General features: G+C 36.9%; 1 protein-coding gene across 3 annotated transcripts in view; it reads right to left on the bottom strand.

Annotated features, from left to right (window-relative positions):
* Positions 1-26,313, bottom strand: part of ryr2b (ryanodine receptor 2b (cardiac)) — a 71,794-nt gene that overhangs the window by 19,008 nt on the left and 26,473 nt on the right. For 2 of the 3 annotated variants that reach the window (XM_082144038.1, XM_082144040.1), the window contains exons 35-77: positions 25,119-25,950; positions 24,193-24,393; positions 23,644-23,749; positions 23,392-23,532; positions 22,994-23,270; positions 22,055-22,169; positions 21,751-21,883; positions 21,534-21,637; positions 21,300-21,435; positions 21,032-21,209; positions 20,845-20,953; positions 20,535-20,655; positions 20,089-20,258; positions 18,442-18,665; positions 18,156-18,246; positions 17,910-18,050; positions 17,567-17,730; positions 17,302-17,380; positions 17,099-17,188; positions 16,825-16,962; positions 14,755-14,832; positions 14,462-14,537; positions 13,206-13,329; positions 12,993-13,108; positions 11,987-12,063; positions 10,554-10,675; positions 9,741-9,790; positions 9,365-9,425; positions 8,697-8,935; positions 7,858-7,939; positions 6,422-6,540; positions 6,031-6,327; positions 5,641-5,881; positions 5,462-5,549; positions 3,777-3,869; positions 3,315-3,485; positions 3,173-3,223; positions 2,989-3,069; positions 2,638-2,750; positions 2,331-2,427; positions 826-938; positions 273-324; positions 132-182 (exon numbers count right to left, since the gene is read on the bottom strand). In XM_082144038.1, coding sequence (XP_082000164.1) covers positions 132-182; positions 273-324; positions 826-938; positions 2,331-2,427; positions 2,638-2,750; positions 2,989-3,069; positions 3,173-3,223; positions 3,315-3,485; positions 3,777-3,869; positions 5,462-5,549; positions 5,641-5,881; positions 6,031-6,327; positions 6,422-6,540; positions 7,858-7,939; positions 8,697-8,935; positions 9,365-9,425; positions 9,741-9,790; positions 10,554-10,675; positions 11,987-12,063; positions 12,993-13,108; positions 13,206-13,329; positions 14,462-14,537; positions 14,755-14,832; positions 16,825-16,962; positions 17,099-17,188; positions 17,302-17,380; positions 17,567-17,730; positions 17,910-18,050; positions 18,156-18,246; positions 18,442-18,665; positions 20,089-20,258; positions 20,535-20,655; positions 20,845-20,953; positions 21,032-21,209; positions 21,300-21,435; positions 21,534-21,637; positions 21,751-21,883; positions 22,055-22,169; positions 22,994-23,270; positions 23,392-23,532; positions 23,644-23,749; positions 24,193-24,393; positions 25,119-25,950 — 6,142 coding nt within the window. The remainder of the gene's footprint in view (positions 1-131; positions 183-272; positions 325-825; positions 939-2,330; positions 2,428-2,637; positions 2,751-2,988; positions 3,070-3,172; positions 3,224-3,314; positions 3,486-3,776; positions 3,870-5,461; positions 5,550-5,640; positions 5,882-6,030; positions 6,328-6,421; positions 6,541-7,857; positions 7,940-8,696; positions 8,936-9,364; positions 9,426-9,740; positions 9,791-10,553; positions 10,676-11,986; positions 12,064-12,992; positions 13,109-13,205; positions 13,330-14,461; positions 14,538-14,754; positions 14,833-16,824; positions 16,963-17,098; positions 17,189-17,301; positions 17,381-17,566; positions 17,731-17,909; positions 18,051-18,155; positions 18,247-18,441; positions 18,666-20,088; positions 20,259-20,534; positions 20,656-20,844; positions 20,954-21,031; positions 21,210-21,299; positions 21,436-21,533; positions 21,638-21,750; positions 21,884-22,054; positions 22,170-22,993; positions 23,271-23,391; positions 23,533-23,643; positions 23,750-24,192; positions 24,394-25,118; positions 25,951-26,313) is intronic. The other variant, XM_082144039.1, reaches the window with a different exon arrangement.

Raw genomic sequence — 26,313 nt, 5'->3', positions numbered from 1 at the left:
AGCATAATTAATGAACCCGAGTACTGTACAGTACATAACTATGTCAGCATCTTCTGCTTTTCCAATTTTTAGCTCTTTCTTCAAAAATTAAATCGATACCAACTCAGACCCTATTTATTTCCATTGCTTACCTCAAATGATTTCAGGCCATCCTCATCCTGGTCTTCCTCAATTTGGCAACTCTGGAAAGTGTTACAGTTCAACTTGAATGCATCATGTTTTATGGCAAAAATGAAAAACTTTGCTCAGAATGTCCTAGCAATGCTTCTTACCTTGGACATGATGTCAGCATAGCACATGTACAGGTCATCATCTTCAAGTTTACTGTACATACACACGACAAGAGTGAACCAGATGAGTTAAGATTTGTTCCCTTTATTGTTTTCAGGCATGAGCCAATGCAAAGACCAAAATCATCATTAGATGTCTTTCACATATCAAGCAATCTCATAACGCAATGAGAAATAACAGAATTGGGTATAAATATATACTTTTTAGTACAAAGTAAAATATACTGATAGAAAACAGTTCTAATTAAAAATGCACCGTTTCAACCAATATTTGTGTGTTCTGCATAACATTTGTCCTGATTTGTAAACTTAGAAACATGTTAAATGCCATCAACTGTGAGTGTTAGCCGGATATCTTGTGTGCCTTTTATGAGACAAGTTGGTCAGGTTGCTTTTAATGTAGAAAATCTTCCAGAGTTTTCGAACAGAGGTGAAATACTTGCTAAAGTTATGTCTAAAATGGTTTTGGTTAGCCTTGATACACACTTCAATTATCACACATATACAACATGCACATATACAAACGAATACAAACCTCCTCTCTGTCAAGGCACTTTGACTGAAGAAATTGATAAGCTGATGGAGTGGATCAATGATGTTTCTCTGCTCTGCTCCCTCCTTTAGGATCTCTACATAAGCTGCTTTCTGCTGGGTATAAAAAGCTCAGGGTAATATATATATCTGTATATAGTCTGTCATCACACAGTTCGAAGGGAAAGATAACTGGAAAAGGATATTATGATTGAAAAGATCAAGGGTACAAGGTGCAGAGGAAAACTGCCATTGAGATGGATCAATATAATCACAACGACGACAGGATGACTGGAGGATCACATCAGACTAGCACCAAGACTCGAATACGAGTTGATGGGACATACAGTGTATCCGGAAAGTATTCACAGCGTTTTAACTTTTTCCACTTTATTTGTTGTTACAGCCTTAATTGAAAATGCAACTTTTAATGACTTCTGCAGCCTCAAAATTAATCAAACCCCTGAATAGAATCCCTCACAACAGTACAAATCTGCAAAACAGGTGTTGTCTCAAGCACACCTGAATATGTCCCATCAACTCGGATTCGATTCTTGGTGATATATGGTATATCATATACATATCTTGGTATATATATATATATATATATATAAATATGAATATAATTAATGTAATGTAATGTTAACAATGTGATTTATATATTAAAAAGAACATAAATGGAAATGGACACAAATATGTAGAAGAATTACATTCATATTATGATAATAATACATAATTATGATAATAATACATGATATTAAGTTGCTAATCCCCACTCCTACCTCTAAACCTACCATAACCATTTCTTAAAAAATATATGTATAGTTATAAAGAAAAACATACCTGCATGTCAACTAGCTCAAATTACAATATTAGTAGACTGTGTGCTTAATATCTGCGAACACTATTGTCATGCTCCCCCAACAGACATTCTACTGACTATAAGTAACTTTGCAAGTACATCTAAACTAAACCTGAACCTTAACACCTTACCTACCCTAACAGTCTACTAATACTCTGCTGAGAGTTAGCTGACATTTAGTTGCAAAGTTACTTATAGTTAGTAGAATGTCTAAAGTGGACCATCCAATAAAGTATAACCAATATCTTTTGTAAAATTACAAATGTATTTACTGCTTCAAAACTGTGTTTTTGGTTTGTTTGTTTTTTTAAGTGTGCTATATAAGGATTAATGCTATTGTGTGCTATTGTCAGATTCAATGAGCTCATAAAGTCACATTGTGGTAGTTTCAATGTGTTAGCAACATGTTTTTAAAGCACACAATCGTTTTAAGTGTGCCAACATCTAATTTATGTTGCAATACAACATGTGCAAGTCTCTATAAGTAATATTAATTGTACTCATAAATTGAAAACTGCAATTCTAAAAACCCATTACAAAATTCCCAAGGTAACCTGTGGTGAATTAGCCTTCTGGATTGGCGAACACATGAACATCATGACTCAACATCTCAACTGGGAAACACAGCCAATCAGAAACACACTCACAGCCAAATCCTCAATTAGTCTGTCCTCAGGTGAATCATGTTCTGCCTTCAGCCAAACTCTCTCATAACCCTGAAGGAAAAGGTTCACTGCTCTGTGCCTGCAGAAAGAGACAAATCTCACGTTAAAAGCAAGTCATTCATATTGTTTTCAGCCCACTGAAACATAAGGAAGATGACAAAATGTCCTCTTTATCTAGGTTAGTTCAATAACATAGTATTTATGCTGTTTTTCAGCTTTTATTACTTGGGTAATTCATAATGCAATATAAAGAGTAAATGGACTTGTCATAACTCTTTTTGCAGCATACCTGGGGAGATTGTACAAAGGAACCATTCTCAAACAAGCAACTACAGCCCGTTTCCTCTGCTTAGACAACATCTTATGCCACACTGCCCTCTTCTTCTTCTGAGGGCGCTCCACCTTACAGAAAACACAACTTTATGACTAGAACAGAACCACACAATTAGACACAAAATAATTAGTCAAAGTTCTCCACTGAACTTCACTGTTTCAAGTTTTAATGTAGAATAATTCACCCAAAAATTACATTTGATAGACCACAGCGATTCTGATATGGTGATACACAACATGCTGGCTTTGCCATTGTGCCGTCAATCATCATTCATAATCAACTGCAGCAATTTATTCCCAGTCTAACCTGATCCAGGTGGAAAAGAACACAAGCAATGCTTAAGATCCTCTCAACACTGAGGGGATCCACAAAGTTTTCACACAGATCCTGGCAAAAAGAGAAAAATTAAATCAAGTGAGGTGAGGAGACTTAAATTATAATTTCGTCACAGGACGTTATCAGCACTTTCACAGGTTGCCTGCTGGTTCACCTGTTGCAGGTTGCTTCGAATGAATGCCCGGACCTCATCCTCTGTGTCCCTCTAGAAACAGACGAATGCTTCAGATGTCAAGAAAAAAAGTCAGAGTGATTTTGTAAACATTGTCATTATTGATCAGTATGAATAGGCGTACCTGAGAGAAACGGCTTTTGGCATGGGTGACTAGGTCCTGAACACCATGGCAACATCCATTCAAGGCAACCGAGAGGAGTTTTTTTGGAGCGGCCACAATGAGAGAGGTGTGTGTGGAGTAATGATCACCCTTCCTCTTCACCTTTCTCCTCTCCTGGTTGCACACCCCTCCCTAATGGACAATCATTCAATTTAGATTCATTCAATATTATTGAACAGCATATTTGGGTTGAATAATGACTTGGACGTTTATTAAAGTCCCCGTTGGACCTCTAGATTAACAGGGCAAAGATACATTTCTTTTCAAAGAATTGAGTAAGAAATGAGGACAAATCAAACTTGGTCAGAGGTGAGAAGAACTAGAGAGGAAAATATGTTACATGGTCATTTACAGAGTTAAATGAATGGAAAAACTGCATCTGTTCACAACAAATAATCCAGTATTAGTGAAATGAAAAGAGACCTTATCCATCCTGCTTTTGCTGCTGTTCACCAGGAATGTCATATTGTTGATTTCATTTTGAACAACAAAATTCTGTTCTTCCCATTTGAAATTCTATAGGGGAAAAGGGGTTTGAAAACAAAGAACAAAGAATGTATGAAATGTATGAAAGTGTCAGCAAATACATTTTTTAAAACTATATTCATTTCATATTGTACATTTTTACAGACTGATGATATTAAGGGGACATGCTCAATTTCTGGGTGTACTTTAAAGGGGTATTATCATTTATTTATTTTTCCTTGAGGACAACAAAGATAAACAAGAAATTATAATTTCTTTCTTTTTTTATTCAATTTCATTTTAATTGAAATTTAGTGTTCAAATAGGCATCATTGACATATAAATGTGAGTGACCATGTTTAATGCGATGGCCATCTTCTGATGGCAGATTTCAGAACAGGAAATTTTTAGGGAGCCCTTCAAGTAAAGGGAATTAATAAAACATGGCCACAAATTAATAAATCATGGGAACAAATTCTTAATTCGTGGTCACCATGATATCACATTTTTTGCATGTCATGCGCGGAGCAATGTGCACTTTAACCTCAAAAGATGTTCATTTTTAAAGACATTTTTTCAGGACAACTGAACCTAAACTCTTTTGCTTATATACTGTAAAAGAAAATGTGATGGTTTCATGATATGACCCCTTTAAAGGGATGGTTCGGTGAAATTTTAACCTAGGGTCCTTTGCGCCATGACCTCGAGCCAAACACCCCCCAGAAGCTTTTTTCCCTTGGTCGAACATTATTTAAGTTAGAGCTTATTTAGAGATATCAGCCAAATGGCTTAGTGCAGGCACTAATGGATCCAGGGTTGTATCTCGTAAATTATCCCACTAATAATGCCCGGAATGGTACCAAACTTCTACAGTGGTACAAATAGGTTCTGTACTCATAAAATGAGGCATTGGAAAGTTTGTAAGTACAGGAGTTTATTTATATAACACTTGCCTGATGGCTTATGCTACCACTAACCCGGACGTCGAGGTCACTTCCATGATTTGGGAAAAGCACGTAAAAGTCCTGGCAGAAAGCGATGCATAAGGATGTAGTGTAACGACGCCCAGTTCCAGGAATGCACTAATATTTTGTTGGTAGTACAAGTTTGCAACAATTATTAGTTAACAATTAATAAGTTGTCAACACTTCGGGAAAAAAAATTATTCGTTGTTACACTACATCGCTACTAATGCAACGCTCTCTGCCAGGACTTTTACAGGCTTTTCCCAAATAACGGAAGTGACCTCGACGTCCGAGTTAGCGGTAGGCCGGTAGCTTGAGCCATCAGGCAAGTGTTATTTAAATAAACTCCTGATGTACTTACAAACTTTCCAATGCCTCGTTTTATGAGTACAGAACATATTTGTACCACTGTAGAAGTTTGGTACCGTTCTGGGCATTATTAGTGGGGTAATTTACGAGATACATCCTTGGATCCATTAGCGCCTGCACTAAGCCATTTGGCTGATATCTCTAAATAAGCTCTAACTTGAATAATGTTCGACCAAGGGAAAAAAGCTTCTGGGTGTTTGGCTCGAGGTCATGGTGCAAAGGACCATAGGTTGAAATTACTCCGAACCATTCCTTTAAGAGGAAAATATTAAATATGAAATATCATAAACATGGCTGAGAGCAGCTTACATGAGATTTAGCCCAAAAAATGAAGACTTCAGCTACGAGGGAGAAAAGCTTCTCAGCATCTGCGTCCACCTCTCTAAGCCAACTCATTCTGATGAATACCAAACATCAAGCAGATTAACCAATAGCCAAGAGTGATTTTCAATAACTGATAATAAATAGCACATTACACTCTTTCTCACCTGTGAAGGTCTATAAATGGAATGAGTAAAGGGTAAAAAGCATAGATATCTTGGACCAACACGGTAAACCTTTCCTGGATATCTAACTCCTGTTCCGAGACATCGCCACGCCCCTCTGTCTTCAAATGCTCCTCCTCCAGCAGCACAGACTCCGCCCTCTTCTTTAACTTGTCCATCAGAGGCAGAAAGTGGCTCTTCAAGAGGTGTGGTTCTGCCTTGCTGATGATAGGCTGGCCAAACACTAAAAGAAATGCTCTGTTATTGAATTTGACATTTATATTTGTACTCGTTTAAACTTTCCAATGTAATTTGGACTTCGTCTTAGTAATTCATAATTACTCATATCATATCATAATCTAGTAATTCACTTCTCTAGCGGGACCAGCTCACCTGCGAGGCGTTTCATCCAAGCACTGTCTGCGGTCCCCAGGTGGGCGTGGATGATGGAGAGGATGTGACCCAGCAGGGCATTAGCGTGCTGGGGTGTGACAGAGGAACAGTGGCCCTCCTGGGATGCCTGGTTACCAGCCTCCCCCCATCTAGAGACATAGCTACACAGCAGTGGAAGCGTCACCTCCGTAACCCTTGTTAAAAGGGCACGGCGGGCAGCGGACCCCGTCCCTGCGAGCTCTTCGATCTCTGAGAAAGCCTCCTGCAAATTGGGGAGGAGCCTATAGGCTCTCTCAGCTAGAAAGACCACACCAACATCCATGAGGAAAAACTGAATGCAGCAGCATGAGCATGAGCACAATGTGTTCTATTAAACTTTTCTTGCCTTTACCTTCACTCTCTTCATTACTCATGGTGTCGGAGAGGGAATGAAGGTCACTCAGCTCCAAGAAACACACAGGAAAGGCTGCAGATAATGCAGCCAGACACTCCCCAAAGACTGACCTCTGCCTATCAAAACAAAGATAAAGGCTGATTGACAGATGAACCACAAACCTAGACATGAGCTAATAACTATGGAGCGCAAAAGGACAAACCGAACATTAATAAAGCATTCATAATATATAATCAGAATAAAATGATAAGAGCCAAACACTCAAAGTAACACAATGTCCTAAAGAAAATACATTTGTTAAAGGGTTAGGACAACCAAAAAATAATTTCTTCACTATTATGTCTGTCCAAACCAGTATACTGTTATATTTTCCCTAAACAACAGTTTTTAGTAGATTATTTACGCAGCTATTTCCCATGCAGTTCATAGTGACCATGTCAGAAGTGCATTGAAAGGTAATTTGAAAGCTTCAAGAATTTCAGTGCATAGCAACACTGCCGTTCAAAAGCTTGCCATTGGTAGGTTTTTTTTCTTTCATTAAAACATTTATTCACCAATGATACATTCAATTGTGTCAAAAGTGACAGTAAAGACATTTATAATTTTACAAAAGATTTATATTTCCAATACATGCTATTATTTTGAACTTTCTATTAAATCAAAATATTCCGAAAAAAAAGAAGAAGTACCAAACATATTAAGCAGCACAACTGTTTTCAACACTGAAAATAATAAGAAATGTTACTTGACCGTCAAATCAGCATATTAGAATGATTTCTGGAGGATCATGTGAGTAATGATGCCGAAAATTCAGCTTTGACATCACAGGAATACATTAAATTTTAAAATATATTAACAAAGAAAAGTTATTTTAAATTATAATCATATTTCAAAATATTACTGTATTTTTAATGAAATAATTTCAGGCTTGATAAGCATAAGAGACTTCTTTCAAAAACATTAAACCATCTCACAGACCCCAAACTTTAACTTTACTAAATTACTGTTCAAAAGTTTGAGGTCTGTAAGATGTTTTAATGTTTTTGAAAGAGGCTTATTAAGCCTGGAACTATTTAATTAAAAATTCAATAAAAAGAGAAATATTGTGAAATATTATTACAATTTAAAATAACTGTTTTCTATTTTAATATATTTTAAAATATAATTTATTCCTGTGATGGCAAAGCAGGATTTGAAGATAGAGGGGCTTTTCTTTGCCCAAAGCTATCATACATTTTTGATTATTATTATTAATTTTTTTGGTGATCACACACACATGACAGACATTAATAAAGACAAAAAAGATGCATTTTCTGAAACATTTCCTTTTGTGATCAAATGAGAAAATTACAGCATATGGGTTTGGAATGAGGGAAATCAAATATTGACAGAATTTTCCATTTTGAGTGAAACAATACTTGATAGAGGGTTACCTCTCAATAAAAGTACAACTGCAGGTGCCAAGAATGTAGAGACTGCTGAGAATCCTGTAACAACAGGAGTGCACTTCCTCCACTGAAAGAAAAAATAATGTTTTATCCAAGCACTCCCAAGTTCAATATATATAAAAAAAAGCATGACAATCTACAATTTATCCTAACTGTATGTGTGCTTCATTCATAATTCTGAAATCCTTTCTAGTGAAATGGTAATCAGTTCATACAGAGCAGAAATGTAGAGTATGAATGATTCAACACATGATGCTGCTGTTCTAAAAACGTGCAGCACAGCGGCTCTTATCGCAGTGAAGACTTCTGCAGTCCCACAGTGCAGCGCAAACAGCGTTTTCTTTTGCCAGGACACTTGTGAAGAAAATTGTTTATAGAAGCAATATAAGATCATGTTCAAGAGGAAAATTCCCTGGTCACAGAGAAAGTGAAGGAATACAAAATGCAGTTGGACTTCTTGCGAAACAGTGAATGTTTTCACACAGCCAGTTCCTTTAGATCTTTACATGGTGGAAAATAGTACAAAACATTACTGAATGTACCCATAAGAGGGGTCAAACACGGGGCCAAATATATTACACTGCATCCTGTGCAGACAGGATGACAAGTGTCACTCTAATTGGCAAAACAGTGTTAAGTAGAAAAGGAAGTGATCTGCTCAACCCAAAACCTTTGTGAATATTTTTCCGCTGCCTTTTCACAACCTCCATTTATTTTCTCTCCATCTGTTCATTCATCATAGCACACACTAATCTATTCATTATTCATCTAATTAGTCGCTGCTATTTCTTCCATCCATTCCGCCCTCTTCCCTTTTCTCTTACCGATCAGTCCCACTCCATGCTGCCTCTGGGAATCATGCTGGAATAGAGCGGTGAGCACCGGGATCAGGGCAGTGGTGGTGTACGTTATGACCTCACCGTCTCCCCTGCTCTGGCCTCGGTTCAGTCCATACTCATCCCAGGTCACAGTTTCCACTGTTAGCTCAAGGTCTTCTGCCGCGGCTTCAAAGAACGACCACAAAGACACCGTGACAGATTCACTAGTGGCTTTCATTACCGTCCTAGAGACAAACAATCATAGACAAATTAGAATGATCACTATGGTGATATTCTTTTATTTTAAATTTGTATTATCATATACACTACTCTATAAAGTCATATTAATATTGTGGAATATTATTACAATTTAAAATAACTTTTATATTTTAATATAGTTGAATTATTCATGTGACGTAAAGACATATTCAATTATAAATATCTTTACTTTAGATCAATTATATTATATTATATTATATATATATATTTAACTGATGTATTAACTTCTCAATGAATTTACTGATTCCTCAAACGATGTCCAATTTCTCATTTTACTGATTTCTCATTTTGTCCAAAGTCGACAAAAATGTCACCTATATTGAAGGACCTACAGTAAATTTCATTTCAAAAATAAAAAAAATCACTTGTATATCAGTACACCAAACATTAACTACCTTCCATCCAGGGACTGTGCCAGGATTTGTAGGCAGCTCACCAAAGCAAGGGCATCATTTCCTAAGAGGAAACATGGCATTGAGCTCAATGCAATCTAGACAGTAAAAAGCACTAGCTCCTGATTTATGTTTTCCATGAAGGGTGGGTTAATAAAATTAATGAGGTATGTACTATAAGCATTCGCCTCAGCAATACAAGACGGGTGGGTGAACAATGGCAGTGGATAATGCTGAGTGCGCATGATATGAATACAAACGGCTTCTAATTAAAAGTGTTTCCAGCTAAATATTCCAAAGTAGATTTTTATTAAAAACCAAAAAAATATAGAAAGAAGAGAGTATGAGAAAAAGACATTCGCACCACACAAACTCTTACCAAACAGAGAGATTCTGCGTCTGGCTAGAGCTCCGAGTTTACAGAATAAACTAGGAAATAACAGGAGAGAGGATAAGTGTAAGAGAAGGAATGAGGGAAATGAATTGGAAAAAACAAGATAGATGGAACTGAAAATATATAATGACAGAGAAGCAAAGGTGAACATGGAGACACAGACATGCAATCAGCCATATGTGTGTATGCACACACACACGCACACATTTTCCATTGATTTATATTATATTATATTTTCTGTCCCCTAGACAATTTTGCATTTTCCGATATTTCTTAAAGGTGCACTAAATAATATTTTGTATATGTTTCGCTAGCCAATAAGACAGTCGCCTTGGACTTATACTGACACCAAAAATGGTGTAGATGCAATATTATGCCAAAGCAAATTATTAAATATTCAGTTACTGATGTCATTGTACATTAACATTCTATACTTAGTCACTCATGATTAATTTGTTCCATGAACTAAAGTGTCAAAATAATGGGAGGTTACTAAGATAAACAGTAGTATTCATCTGATCATGTGATCTCAACATGGCCGCCCCCATGAGGGGACCCACTCCATCCAGCAGCTTTTATAAAGCTACTGATATGACTGGAGAATTCATCTCATGTGAGTTTTAAACATATTTTAAACAAAAGTACTATTCATCTTTTTGGTTTAAAACATGACTGAATGTATCTTTAAGACATTATTTAGTATGTTTATTAATTTTACTCATGGAGACCGATGTAAGAAAAACCTGACCCACATAATCACATAAACATTTGTCAAGGCAGTCTATTGTCACAAATTACCTGGTGACCATCTCTTTTTCCTTATTTGTGGACTGGCAGCCATCTCTAAGGGCAGACATTGTAGTGGACAGGAAGTAGAGATAGTGATTTTTGAAATATTGATCTAACAGTGGCAATACAACCTGGGACAAAAAAGAAAAAGAGGCATGAATATAGAATAAAACAAGAGTATGAAGAAATGTTCATTTTCAGATTTTTGTAGTTAGGTATTGAAGTGAAGATTTTTAGTGCACATTAATGAGATTGATGGTTGTGGAGGTCAGGGAACTGCTGAGCGCCATAATTGATCTTCATGTGGGAAAGAAAACCTTTTTAAAGGTGCTCTAAGCGATGTCACACGTTTTTTTAGGCTGAAACATTTTTTGTCACATACAGCAAACATCTCCTCACTTTCCGCTAGCTGCCTGTCCCCTGAACACACTGTAAAAAAACCGCGGCCTCTGTAGAAAGCCCAGGCTCCACAAACGGCAACAAAAACAAACTGGGCCAACCTGCACCACGAAACATAACAAACAGTGTTCCAGCCAATAACCAACAAGAATGATTTGGGGGTGGGGGTTGGGGGTTAGTGCGCGTGCACATGAAGGGGGGTGTGGGGAGTGGAGGAAAGAGAAGCATGAAAAGGGAAGTTAGCTAGAGGAGAGATGTCCTAGACAACGACTAACATTAGAATTATATTCTCTTGAATTTTGATATGTCCGACACACGACCAAAGAGACAACGTTCCGAAGAACAAATGGCAAAGAAGAGGGAAAAAAAGAAGGAACGCGCAAAGTCTCGAATTTACATTCGGAAAAGCCTTCGAACTCCGCCGGCAGAAGGGCTTCCAATCCGACATTCAGGTGGCTCCGTTTTTGCTAGATAGGTGGGTAAATCCAGTCTGGCATTCATGACTGTTTCAGGAAGCACGGAAGGGAGGGGGAGGGGACGGGATGAGGAGGAGGGAGGGTTGAGCTAACCAACAAGAAGTGACGTCACCCAACATCGCTTAGAGAACCTTGAACTTGCACGCTGCATATGGTCTCAGAACAGGGACGCATACTATCACACAAAGCAAAACATGACATCTAATCAATTACGAGATCAGCAGTGACATGACCCACAGAGATGTCCATCTGGACAAACAAAATAAAGGCCATAATTATCTATAAATACACAAATCCATGACAACTACGGTTCAACTAAAAAAAAAAACCGAGTAAATGCTTTGAACAAGCTGAGACATTTGCTTCATTACCACTTAAGAAAAAATACACAAAGCCAATACACAAAATAGGCAGTTGCAGTGTCTTAAAATAGAATCCTAAAATCAATTTAATGCTTGTTTGGTTGTTTAAATAAGTTTGACTTAGCTGCTATGCTGTGATGGATTCTCATGGATTTCAGTGTAAAGTTATATTCCAAATGTCTGAGCTACATTAAAGATGACTGACCTTAATGAAGAAATTAATTTGTTGTTCATGAGGAACTCTCTCCGTCCTGTTAATCTGCCCTCGAGCTTGAGCAACCTCTGAAAAACACACAACACAAATTAAATGAGCAGATTTCAACGCAAGGTCTTCACAAGCTTTAGACAAGCCATTGCAAATGAGCTCATATAGCAAAAATGAACTGAAATTCTGATCACTTTAAGGATTTTGTTTCATCCAAAAAAATCCACTGAAAAAAATCCACTGTTATCCACTGAAAATCTCTGTAGTAGCTCTCAAATCTAATTTGCTATAGTTATTTTAGTATTTCATATATGAATATCATTTATTTAGTAATTTTGTTATATGCTCCTGTCATTTTTATTATTTTTCATTTTTGTTATATTTCTATTTATTTCATTTTCAGTAATTTTAGAACTTCAACTCAAATTAAATTGTTCATCATTGTTATAAATAAAATTGTTATTTATATTTTATTTCAATTAACAAAAACTATTTTTAATAATATTAGTTAACAATAACACTGATTCTCACTTCTACATATTTTCCATAACATTTATATTTGAATATCAATGAAGGCTCTATGAATGCTAGTGAGATTTGAAGGCCGATTTAAAGTGAATATTGGTCTGTCCCTCACATAAAGCTAACACATTGCTTCAGGAGACTACCTTTATAGTGATTTGTTATTTATTTTTATCTTGACAGATTCTGTCCACATCCAATTTAATATAAAAAAGAGCTGTGTGAAAACTGCTTTTGCGATTTCACAAAAAAACCCGATATGGGTTTGGAAAGGCATGAGGATGATGACAGAATTTTCAGATTTGAGTAAAGTATCATTTTAACACCCCTTTCAGATCAGTGAGGCCTTGTAGTTAATGGGCAGTTATATAAAAAGACAGATGTGCAAATAAGTAATTGAAGAGAAGTGGAGTGGAAGAACAAGGGAGGGTGGGTGGGTGTGTGTGTGTGTGTGTGTGTGTGTGTGTGTGTGTGTGTGTCTAACCCAGCTCTAGTAGCTGCTCCTGGGCTTGCTCAGTGAGACAGAGGGCTTGTTGGAGCAGACCGTAAGCGAAGCGGCTTGCAATCGCTGGGGAATCAGCATCTGACACCTTTTTGTTCCTGTGCAGTGAGAATCCAGTCAGTGAAAATGAAATGGACACTTCAAAGGCATCATGCATGCTCATTCTAGTATCCAGTAGCAGGAAGGCACCCTTACCTCCTCACTGAGTACCCATTGATTTGGAAGAACTTGAGAACATCTTGAGCTTTTTCTCTGACTCGGTTCTTGTCTTTAACACTCAGAGCATCATAAGGAACAAGCAGAGGGTGACTGCCCCCTCCTGGACAAAAACAGCATCAGAATTAACAGCCACAAAGGATTTTAGTCCTGCCAATTTGGCTTTGAGACAATTGCCATTGTTAAGAGTTATATAAATACAATACATTTTAATTAATTAAACTGCTGACAGTTATTAAATTAATACCTACACATAGCTTGTCCAGGGCACTGCTTTAGTAATTAGTGCATATTACTACACAGCTGTCTAAAATATATGACTATGATTGGTTGTTCTAGAACAAATAGTTGTGTATAATGACTGCTAACCAGTTTATTTAAACATATACTAGTTTCATGTCTCCATTTTATTCCATTATCTCTTTCTTCTTACATAACGAAGCAGTGTTTAATGTGCATTTATTTATTTAATGTGTAAAACTCTGTAATTGTTTATATTTAATATTCTTTAATAAGCAGGATAGTGTCAACAATCAACTGGTCAGTGTAGCTAAATAAACCCGTTCAGGGTGCCGCTGGTGATTATTTTGCAACTAGCTCACTACATTATTCTTTACTTAGTGAAAAGTAGATAAAATATTGAAGAACATGAGTACAAAAAGCGATGTCAAAGGTTGCATTAGAAATACATTAAATATCTATCTATCTTTTTTTTAAATGTTTTTGAGAGTCTCTAATGTTCACCAAGGCTATATTTATTTGATCAAAATAAAGTGAAAACAGTAATTTTGTGAATTTTCAGCATCATTACTTCAGTCTTCAGTGTCACTTGATCCTTCAGAAATCATTCTAATATGCTGATTTGATGCTAAAAAAACATTTATTATTATTATTATTAAAAATAGTTGTGCTGCTGAATATTTTTGTGAATCCATAATACATTATTTTTTTGGGATTCTTTGATTAATAGAAAGTTAAAAAGTACAGCATTTATTTCAAATAGAAATCTTTTGTAACATTATAAATGAATTTGTCAACTAAATGCATCCGTGCTGAATAAAAGTATTAATTTCTTAAAAAGACATATACCTGTACAGTGTACATACATTCACACCTCTTCACCTCAGCATTGCTATTTCACAGTGTCTTTTTCCTCTGTAAGACGCAGGTGGCTGCAGAAACCCTAATTTAATTTACTGTATCATCTCTCACAGCAGCCCATCTGTAACACACACCTTTACTCTCCAGTTCCTGCCGTTTCCTGGCTGCCCAGATGTGATGATAATTCTCAGCCAACCGCTCTGCCATAGCCTTCAACACCAGATTGAAAGTACAGTTATTTTTAATCCTGTTAATGAACAGAGACGGCTGGCAGTATATATATATATATATACACACACACACATATATTATTGAGGCAATTTCTAAAATGGCTTCTAAAAAAATTCTTCTAAAAGCTATTTTAACTATACAAGTTATTCAAATAAAAGATGATTTATTTTGTGTGGAATTCATTGAGGCTGCTTACATACTGATCCCAGGTAAGAGTGACACTGCTCGTGTCCACAGGCTTTGGACTGAACGTGGAGGCTCCTTCAAAAGACAGCTATTAAAAGACAAAACACAACTTACGTTCTTCATAGAAACACAATGCATGTATCTGGTTTGATTATTAGAATTTATCAAACCCAAGCAGAATCTATTTTGAATGCATCCCATGTTCTCTGAATAAGCAATGCCTTTTAAAAGCCTAAGAGCTGTTAATCCAGTCTTGGCGAGCACATACTATTCTGAATCCCAATCACTGAATCCCAGTGTGTAATACAAAATAGCTGTCAGTTCAATGCAAAAAGAATTCGCCTTGGTGAATGGTGGTCGTGGGGGGAAAACGCACAATAGTGTGCTACTGAAATGCTAAAACACAGATATGAACACATTGAACATTATGGAAAAAAATGACACAAATGAAAACAATCATGTAATAATAATTATTCATAATATTATTTTAAAAACAATATTGTATTCAGAATATTATTAGTATTTTTTCACATTGTATAAATTACATTTTGTTCTGGTAAAAAAAGAATGTGACAGACACATTTCAGGCATGTGATGAGCTAAAGACAAAAAAGAAAGAAAACCTGACCTCCCCTCCCAATTATTATTATTAAAAATGAACAGTGCTGTGCTTTACTCTGAAACATGCAGCGCTTCAGTCTTTATATTTATATAATTATATCATAACCATTGCGATTTGATGATCGCACTAAGCTAGATCACATTCTCACAACCATACATTGCCAAAATTCATAAAAAAGTTGGCAGGAATCTGGCGAATAACACAGTTTCAACACAGATTTTATTTGTATTTGGCGCACTGAACCCTGGCTAACATGCTAAGGGTGGCTAACATGCAGATAGCACTTGCTGTAAAGAAGCAATCCTTTTCGTTTTACAAAATTCTCATGGGTCTTACTTTTTTTTGTTCCGAAAATACAGAAATCCGTGTATTGGAAGGATTTTGTAAGCTTGTTTAAGCTTTTAATTAACATATTAAATTTTTTCTAGTGCTCCAAACATGGACCAGCACTATTAAGATGCACATATTTCATCATATCTTCTTCAAATGAAATGTTTTTTATATATACATAGTCCGGTTTACTTATGGTTGCAATGACAAAATATCTTATTTAAAAAACTAAAACTTGAAAATGTAAGGAATAATGGCTAGAAAAGTACAGAGAAAGCACAATACCACAGAATAGGCTTGGTGCGATAGTCTGTGTTAGCGGTGTTACACGGTGTTCTGCCGCAACACCGGTAACATTGCTTACACCGTTTTTATTTTTATAGAGTATAATACAAATCATTTAGAATTTAGTTAAAGAACAGACACTACAATTAAAAACGAAACGTGTCAGCTCAATTCAACGTGAGCTCACCGCCCTCACCGTCATATCCCTACCACACACTCTTCATCAGAGCTTTGGTGTCCTCTATGAAGGTGTCCATTACCAGTGTTGGGGGTAGCGCATTACAACGGGAGTTAAGTAATCAGATTACTTTTTTCATGTAACTAGTAAAGTAACTACTTTTAAATTTACAACAAAATACCTTTTTTCAAGTAAGTAACGCATGTTACTTTGTTTTCCCATTTATTGGCTGACACCGCTCCTGTGCCCATGTTGAGAGAAATCGGGAGTAAGTGCAAAGGCGATGTGTGCAATGTGTAAACATGATGGTTATTGTAGTTCTAGACTTCAAAGGAGAAAGTGAAATGCAAACGCCGAATATTATGCGAACCTGCAATAATAAAATGTTAAATAATAAAATATACTTTATGTATTTAATCTCACTTTAATAACCAATGTCTTTTCTGCTGATATTTGATGATCCATTTCAACCATACTAATATGCAAAAATGACCTTAGTTATACATCACATTTGAACATTCTTCTCCTGAGGCCTATTCTTCTGCCATCCAGAATAGCAGCACAGTTGAAAGGTTTGTTTGAGCTTCGTGTACAGGTGTGAATTTGCATTTCCTTCAGCCTGAGGCTAATTCATTTCATCAACTATTCCCAACACTGTCCATTACCTTGCCAGACTGCGAGATCCTCCTAGCTGGGTTGTGAAAGCCTTGTGACTCCCCCTCATTGGTCCTCTCAATAGTCCAGGCCAAGAACAGCATGCATTTCACCGTCTCTTTAATTACCCCTCGATAACCTTCTTTATCCTAAAATACAGAGCAACCTCAATGTGAGAAAATAAACTGCATGTTCCGGGTTTAAATTTATTTGAAAATACTGAATATCTGGTGTTGTTGTTTGTAATGTGCGTGCGTGCATTGTGTATGAGAGAGGGTGAACTACCTTCTCAGATAGAGCTCTGTAAGGTTTTAGGAGTGGATGAACTTTAGCACTCTCAGAAAGCTGTTCTCCATGAACCCAACCGTTACCAAACTGGAAAAGAACCATCAAACACAAATGGCTTTAAAACTACAGATTTCCCAAAGTTTTCACTATATTAATGGCTATTATCATCAAGTAAATTCCTGTAATAAGAAACTTATTACCTTGTCCATTGACCATTTCTCATGTGTATGTTCAGCGTATTTGTTCACCACAGACTCGAGCCTCTCTGGGATTGTCACACTATAAATGCATGAAAAAACTAGATTATTATTCATCACATATCAAATAAACGCAATACACTTTTCAGAAATGGATAAAGTGAACTTCTAAAATCAGTGCTCATGGTCAATTAGCTCAAGCTCAAGTGTGTTTATTTGCCCTGGTTAGGCATGTGTCATGGCCCTTTTAAGTCAATAAAAGTCTTACTTTGAGGTGTCCAGGGGTCGAGGACAAAACCGTCTCTCTGAATCCATCGCTAAGTGTCTCGCTTGTCCGCCGGTGCAGCTTGGGTCAAGGTGGTCGGGAGGAATCGCCCCAGCAACTGCACTGAGACAACCGAGGGCCAGTTTGAACAGGTCTGCATCGTAACACTGTGGAAAAGATTGAAAAATTAACATTTTAACTGTAAAATTCTAATGAAATTCAAATGTTGGAACCGACATTCTATCCATAAGACACTAGGAGCAATGAATTGTATGGTCACATGGTTCGTGGCATATTTGTAATTTAAACTGAGTGTAATGAAAGAGTGTTTTCTGTCTTTTCTCACTTTTTTGGCAAGAGCACTGAATATACTCCAAAACAGCCTCCTGGTCAAACGAAGTTCTTCCTCTGAGGCGGAGCCAAAGCCACCCCATCCATCATCCAGACAGTAGTACTTCCTGCTCTGCTCATAATGATTGGTCAACAGCTGGGAAAGGAAGTGACCACAGTGATAAGCAGAATTATGAAAACCTGATTGATCTTTAAATATTTTTTTATTGAATGCTTTGTTTTTTATGATTTCTCTTTAGACCTTAAGTGGCATCTTGGAGTTTTCTGACAGTTGAGGGACGTCATACACAAGATTACGCAGCAGAAATTGCAGCATGGAGGGATTCAGTTTTCTGTGGGAATGAAGTTGCACACATGCAGTTAAAAACATTTAAATGGACAAAGACAAAGATACAGTGACTCCACATTTAATGGCCTATTACTTGCAGAAATCCTTAAAACAGTCACTCTTGTAATTGTGTCAATCGTATTAATGACTTTTACTAAATAATAAGATCAACAGAAAAATAAACATCTAACATCCTCACCCGCACACTGCCAGCAGACAGTCCTGTATGGCATCTCTCTGGGCCTTGGTCAGTCCGCTGGCTTTAGAGAGGCTGTAGACACCCTCCAGAAGCCCATCCACCAGCCTGGTCCATAGGGATGAGGAGTCACACAGGAGAGAGGAATACTTACTCAGCAGTGGCAGCATGGACACACATATGTATCGATTGAGGGCCAGGGCCATGTCTGTTCCACCTAACCCCGTCTGCAGAGAAAGATTATATATATATATATATATATATATATATATATATATATATATATAAATAAATAATGCCAAAAGAACCAAAACCTGGTTCAATGACCATGGTATTACTGTGTAATTACTGTGTGATTTCATGTAATATTCAAATTTTTTGAAATCCTGTTTTCGTGAGTTTTATGAGCTGGAAGCCCAAATTATGTACAAATAAACAACTAAATACTTGAAACAATTTAAGTTGTGGGCCCTGAATCTATAATCTATGGAAGTTTAATGTTTTGAATGGAATTATGGAAATAAATAAACTTTTCCATGATATTCTAATTTTTTGGAAAGGGTCTGTATAATATATATATATATATATATATATATATATATACACACACATTAAACTAAATTAATACTTTTATTCATCAAGAATGTATTAAATTGATCAAAAGAGACAGTGAAGACTTTTACATTGTTATCAAAAATGTGTATTTCTAACAAATGGTGTTCTTTTGAACTTTCTGTTCATTAAGAGTCCTGAAGCAAAGTGCATCACTGTTTCCACAAAAAAATATTAAGCAGCACAGCTGTTTTTAACAGCTTTAATTGTAATAAAAATGTTTCTTTAGCATTAAATCAGCATATTAGAATGATTTCTGAAGGATCGTGTGACAGTGAAGACTGCTAAAAATTCAGCAAACTATAAATTACAATTTTAAATATTAATTTTTTAATTTTTATATTTTATATATTAATAGAGAAACGTTTTTTAAATTTTAAAGTCAATTTAAAAAAAAAAATTTAATTCACAATATTAGTGTTTTACTGCATTTTTGATGAAATAAATGCAGCCTGGGTAACTTCATTCAAAACCATTCAAATCTTTTGAACGGTAGTGTATATATACACAACAACACTTGGGGTGAATTTCATCAATTACTATGTTGCAAATGTATTCATGGATTACAATGTTACTTAAATTACGAGACTTAAATTTCAATTAATGGTTTCTTGTCTATGTATGTTGAGTTCTGTGTATTGTCAATGTCTTCAGTTTTGATATTACCAGACACACACGCCAATGGTATGGCCTGTTTTAGGGGTGGTTGAACTTTATATGATATTTTCTTTTTCTGCTGCATTCAGGCAGAGCTGTTGAAACATGTAGAACAGACAGAGCTGCTTGAATATGTAGAATTAAAACTGCAAGCCTTTAAGACCCCATTAACCTTTATTTTGGCGTACATTGCAGGGTTCAAGCCTTAATTAGGGGAGTCAGAACTCCCAAATGTAAGATTTTCAGTAAATAAACGCATTCAATTTCAGGTTTGTTCCTCACATTAAACTTTGACTTTAAAAGACTTGAATACAGCACATGAGTTCATGGGATGATAATATGGGTTTAAAACAACAATGACAATATTCAAATTCAAATTACGTTATCCATGTTAACAGCCGCTTGCAGGTCCGGCAGGAAACCATACTCCAGTAAATGTAGCAAGAACTGCTGGTCCTGAACTCCGTAGACTCGGTCCAAAAACAGCACCATGGCTGCTTTGTGATCCGGACAAAAGATCCGAGACATGTCTGGCTCGATCACTACATCATCTGAGTATAACAAGCACAAAATATTTTCCACCACCAATTAATCACATTTAGACTTCAAATAACTGAATACATAACTTTGCCAGCAACTCCAACCTAAATATGCTTAGTTTATTTAAAAACAGAGCTCAGGCTCTCTCATTACACTAACCCCAGTTTTTAACAATCAAATAGATTTAGAAAGATAAATTAATAGTCTTGAAAAGAATGATTTCACATCGTGAATGTATATTTTACTTAAGTTTGCAAGTCAACAAACACCAACACACCCACACGCACCTGTGTTTATAATTGGTAAACTAAAAGGAATATTTATGATGCCCTCCAGATCCTCTCTGGGAACGAGAGACCTCAAGATTGCCCTGAATCGGATGGCCTCACCTTTCCCCGCTTCTATGAGCTGCAAGGCCACATACGCACACAACAGAGACAACCATTAGCAAACCTTGAAGAACCTTTCAAAGCTTTAATGAAAACTGACATGGCCTTAAAAAGTAGATAAAACCAATTAGCCCTTTCCAACTCATTCCTTCAAACACATCATGAGGCTCTTATCTAACTTTCCCTGCTGGTTTCCCGAAACACTTACATGTGTTTCAGGGGCGCAGCGACCCAACAGATCGATCAGAGCAGAGTAGAAGGTCATTATGGCGTGTCCCATGTGGATGACATCATCATCTTCATCATCAAGCGTGTCACTAAGAGTGCAGGTCAGAATGAGACACGGCTATGAGCGAGAATGAGAAGACCGAATAAAACTGAAACGCAACACTCACAGAGTCCGGTTGGAACTGTGTGCACTGATTCCATCCTGCTGGTGAGAAATTCTGATGGCTTCCTCCATGGTTGCAAGAAGACCATTTCCCCCCTCCCCTCGAAGAGCGGGACCAAAGCACTCAGGCCGGCGAATTAGAAGCCTCACCACCACATAGGCGTTCTCCTCAACACTCTCACCTGTATGAGGAGAACAAGTAATCAAAACCAACTGGAGGCATTCAATTAGGTGTCACCAGGTCAGGATTCCAGATTAAAACTAATCATTACCATTGCAAAATACTGCAAAGCGCAGGAAGTCCAGGTAACGTTCTCCCTCTACAGGATTCCATCCAATATCAGGGTATCCTTTGGAGACCAGCAGAGCACAACTACACAAACCACAACCTCCCAAATACTGCACAACCTGTACGAACACATTCAGAAAGACCAGACCAGTTCAATATCACCAAAAGTCAGAAGGGATGTAGAAGAGAGAAAAAGCAATCCGTCAGTGAGACTTACTTTCTCCAGATCCGCCTCTGTGAGAGCAAGTGCCAGCTCGTTGTTGTCCATGACAGAAGCGGCCGCCACATCCAGAGGAGTCGATCCTCTCATTGAAGGAGACGCTGGTAACAAAAAAACAAAAAAAACATCACATTTACTTTGTCTACTTCCGTAAAAATGTTCAAGTTGAAGGTTATTTATGGGTTAAACCAGATCAGTATCAGAATGAATATACCAAGTCCAACATTGCTATTGTCCAGCAGGTAGCTGAGATGATCAAACATGGCCTTCTGGTTATGGCGACTGATTCGACAGAAATAACACAGGAAACGACAGCAGTGTGCAACCATCTTAGGGAACATGATTTCCTTAATGAGGCAAGAGAATCAGAGTTATCAGAGGACCCCACTGGAGTGAATAAAGTAAAACATTCAACTTAATCTAATGATTAGGTTCAATTATGCAACTGACATCTGACTACTGAACAATAATGAACACATAAGCTGATAATCACTTAAAGTAATTGTTAGTAAAATTACCTTGGATTCTCTAGCACCAAGGACGTTCACCATAACTTCCATGACGGTTTCATGCATCCCCAGAGCCCTCATCAGATTAGGATGCTGGTAGAAAACTTTATTGTTCATGATGTCACTACACAAGAGAAAACTTAGGTCTCAAATAAAGGATAAACTGGCTTGGACATAGCAGTCCAAAACTGCATGATAGGATGTGTTAAAATTAATTCCATTGGCTGAGATGTTTCATGGGTATCAAGTTTAGTGCCTGATTAGAAATGCTAAATAAATAAATAAATATATGTATTTGTGCTTAATCATGAAAATACACTACCGTTCATAGTTTGGGGTTGGTAAGATTTCTTTAATGCTTTTTCAAACATTGCGATATATTTATTACAATTTAAAATTAATGTTTTCTGTTTTAATGTATTTTAAAATGTAATGTATTCCTATGATGACAAAGCTTAATTAGCAAGCATTATTTCAGTCTTCAATGTCACATGATCCCTCAGGAATCTTTCTAATATGCTGATTTGGTGTTCCGGAGACACTTTTATTATAAATGGTAAAAACAGTTGAGCTGCTTAACATTTTTGTGGAAACTGTGAAAAAAAAACAGGATTGTTTGATTTATTTGAAGAAAAAAAATAACATAGAAACATTGCTTAACTTAATGCATCCTTGATGAATAAAATGTATTCCTATCAAAACAAATCTTGATCCCAAACCTTTGAACGGTGGTGTATGTTAATGTCTTTTAAATCACATATTATATTGCCATGTTAAAACGGTTATCTTTCCTTTGGGTTTTATAATAATTACCAAGAAGGTTGCAACTCTCATGCTATTTGAAAAGGTCAAGTGACAATTATAGAGTGAAACATCTGGCGCTGCTTAATGCCTAGTGTTTTGCTTACTATTTAAAAAAAAACAAAAAAAACAGCCATCGTCTCTCACCCCAGTCCTCTAATCATAAGTTCCTCTTCTTCTTTGCCCATCCTGGCCGTGAGCAATGAACGAATGCATGCTAGAGCCCACTGTAGGTTAAGAGCATCTTCCACAGATGCCTGGCTGATACAGTAAGCCTTCTGTAGAGGAGCAGACATCTGGCCATCCAGCCCAGCATACTGTTGTAGCAGCAGGCTGAAAACAGCACGCACCAGATCGGGGTCTTCAATCGTCCCCTCTTGGGCCCAGTGCATCATGGTCTCTGATATCAGCTGCTGCAGAGAGACTAGAACGAGAGAGGTCTGTTTTAGCTTAGAATCACTGTACCTGTACAGTTTTACAAGTAATAGAATCAAGAGGCTATAGTAACACAAATCATAACAAAAGAGACTGGTAGTGTTTCTGACCCAGTTTGTTCACAATCTCCTCAGGCAGGCCAGACATTCTCCTCTTTAAATGAATTATTTTATCCACTAGGCCTTGGAGGTGATTCCTGATCGATACGTCATCCTCATTCTCATTCTCTGAATCACTGTCTATCTTAATTCCTGAATTAAACAAAGAAAAAAAATGACATGGGAATAAATGCTTCACGTATGAGAGGTTATGATGCCAGTTGATGGCAATACAGGCATTGTTTGTCCTAATTGGCTGCCTACCACAGTGGGTCATTAGATCCTGATGGAATTCCCACATCAAATCTTGGATGTCCTCTGGGCACGGACAATCCTGACACTCCTCACGGAAGCTCAACATCATGTTCATCTGAACGGAGAAAAAAAATTTGTTAGGAAATGCTGAATCTGCATGAAATGAAAAATCACCCCATTTTTTAAAATGCATGTTATAGATTTTACTGTGATCGATTCATCTTTTCATTTTTTTGAGGTTGGACCTCATAATTTTCATATGCTGAATTTCTCCAGTCATTTTGTCTGTTTATATTTTTTACTTTAAAAGGATAATTCATACAAAAATAAAACTAACTAAAGTAACTCAACCTTATGATGTTCCAAGCCTGTATGACTTTCTTCTAGAAAAAAATTAAAATAAAAAAATAAAAAAACTTCATTTTATGGGACATTTTCCACAATATCTTCATTTGTGTTCCTCAGAAGAAAGTAAGTCATACAGGTTGGAATGACAAGAATGTGAGTAGATGATGACAGAAGTATGGTATCTAATCCAGTTATCCTATGACCTCTGACCTGTTCCTGAGGGGGGGAACGGAACTCTTTAGTTTTGCGCGCAGTGAGGGCAGCAGACATGTTGAGTGCATCCATAACTTCATTGTACCGGAAGCGCTGGTTGTCTTGGAGGCGACCAACAAAGTCACCTGAGAATGACATCACAGCTTCTACCCTGTGACGCACCTGGCAGTCACACAAGTACTTCAGAAGGTGGCATACCTGATGATGAGAAAGAAAACGAATATATAACTTTATTCCAAAAGTTTGGAATATTTAAGAATTTTTTTATGTTTTTGAAAGAAGTCTCTGATACTGGCCAAGGCTTCATTTATTTGATTAAAAAAATAGAGTACAAATTTTAATATTGTGAAATATCATTACAATTTAAATAGCTTTCTATTTGAATATATTTTAAAATGTAATTTGTTCCTGTGATGGCAAAGCTGAATTTTTAGCATCATTACTCCAGTCTTCAGTGTCACATGATCCTTCAGATCATGCTGATTTGGTGCTCAAAAAATATTTCTTATTATTATCAATGTTCAAAACTGTTTTTGCTGTGGAAACCATGACATACCTTTCAAAAGTTTAAGGTAAGTCAAATGAAAAAAAGAAGAAACTAAATTAATACTTTTATTCAGCAAGGACACATTAAATTGGTTCTTTTGAACTTTGTTGATCAGAGAATTCTAATAAAATGCACCACGGTTTCTACAAAAATATCAAACAGCAAAATCTGTTTTCCTTTAAATTTCTTAGAATATTTCGCAATATTCAAGTTTTTACTGTATTTTTGATCAAATAAATGTAGCCTTGGTGAGCATAAGAGCCTTCTTTCAAAAATATAAGACAAACTCTATTGTAAACTTTTGACCGGATAATGTATGAAAATGACCAAATTAAAATTTTTGGGCGAATGACCTCTATAAATTATTTGTGCCAACCTGTAATTTGACAGCTTCTGGAAGCTTCATCTGAAGAAGGCTTTGCCGAGAGACATTATTCTCCCAATCTCTACCCTCTATTTCCTGTCTTTCTCCATCACTCTCTTCAAGTTCATCCATCTCCTCTGTTTTACATGTTCCTCTCATGTATCTGACTGGCAGGATGAGACTAAACACGGCCTCCAGATCTGTCCCCTGATACACACCCATCATCAGGAGTGTGTGAAGTAAACTGAGCAGAGGAACCAGCAGGAGCTCTATGCTGCCCCCTGCAGGATCCCTCACACCCTGCCCAACTGCTATCACTGCCTCCTTCAGCATTGCAATGACAACAGCCTTTAATACATCCAATGGGAACTCTGGGCTGTCTTGGCGCAAATTACTCCACAAAGCCCCATCGTTATCTCCTTCCATCACATCTATTTTATAAGCTCTAATGAAGCAAGGTGATGTGAAGCGCATTCTTGGCCGCAAGGAAGTGCTGAAGTCACTTCCTGGGAATCTTTGCACTTTCCTGTCATTTCTGAAAAGCGTAATAGACTGCGTGGCATCCGTTATGGGCACAATGTATTCATTGTTCATTGCCTGCCTGGCACTGGCATGGGCAGCGAGGTGGGTGTTGATGAGGAGGTTGTAGTAACTTCTCCGCAGGTGACCTGGCATTCTAGAGCACTGCAAGGCGAACAAGAGTTGTGATTGGTCCACATGGCTGCAGAGGGCGTGGCTTACATGTGTGTTTCCATGAGCTGAAAGGGCTGAGTAGAGGCGAAGGGTGTGGTCATGGAACTTCAGGAGGTCACGCAGTTCGGCCAGTTCCAGAATGTCCACACACCTGAAAGAGGGAGAAGTAATAATCATGGAACTAGAAAAAAACAAAACAATTATTTTATAGTTTGTTTTTTTCACTTTAGTTTTATTTAACAAAAGTGTTTTTATAGAACTGCATTTTTAAACTGCAGATTTTAGGGTGGGAAAACGCTGTAAATATTCAGATAAAATAAATAAATGAAGATCATACAAAACAGGCAGGGACAGGTCAGGTCAAGCAGGGAAAAGTAGAGGTTATCAGAAAAAAAAAATATATATCTACAAAATATGCCACAAACCAATTACATTTAGTTTATTGTCATGTTAAAAATGTAAATGTACCAAATTGAAATTCAAACCTATACAATATAATTTTGTTAAAGGTTGT

Source organism: Leuciscus leuciscus, assembly GCF_965113295.1.
Source record: "Leuciscus leuciscus genome assembly, chromosome: 17".
NCBI lineage: Eukaryota > Metazoa > Chordata > Actinopteri > Cypriniformes > Leuciscidae > Leuciscus > Leuciscus leuciscus.
Note: the sequence above shows the minus strand (reverse complement) of the source record. Positions and strands in the feature narration are given on the sequence as shown.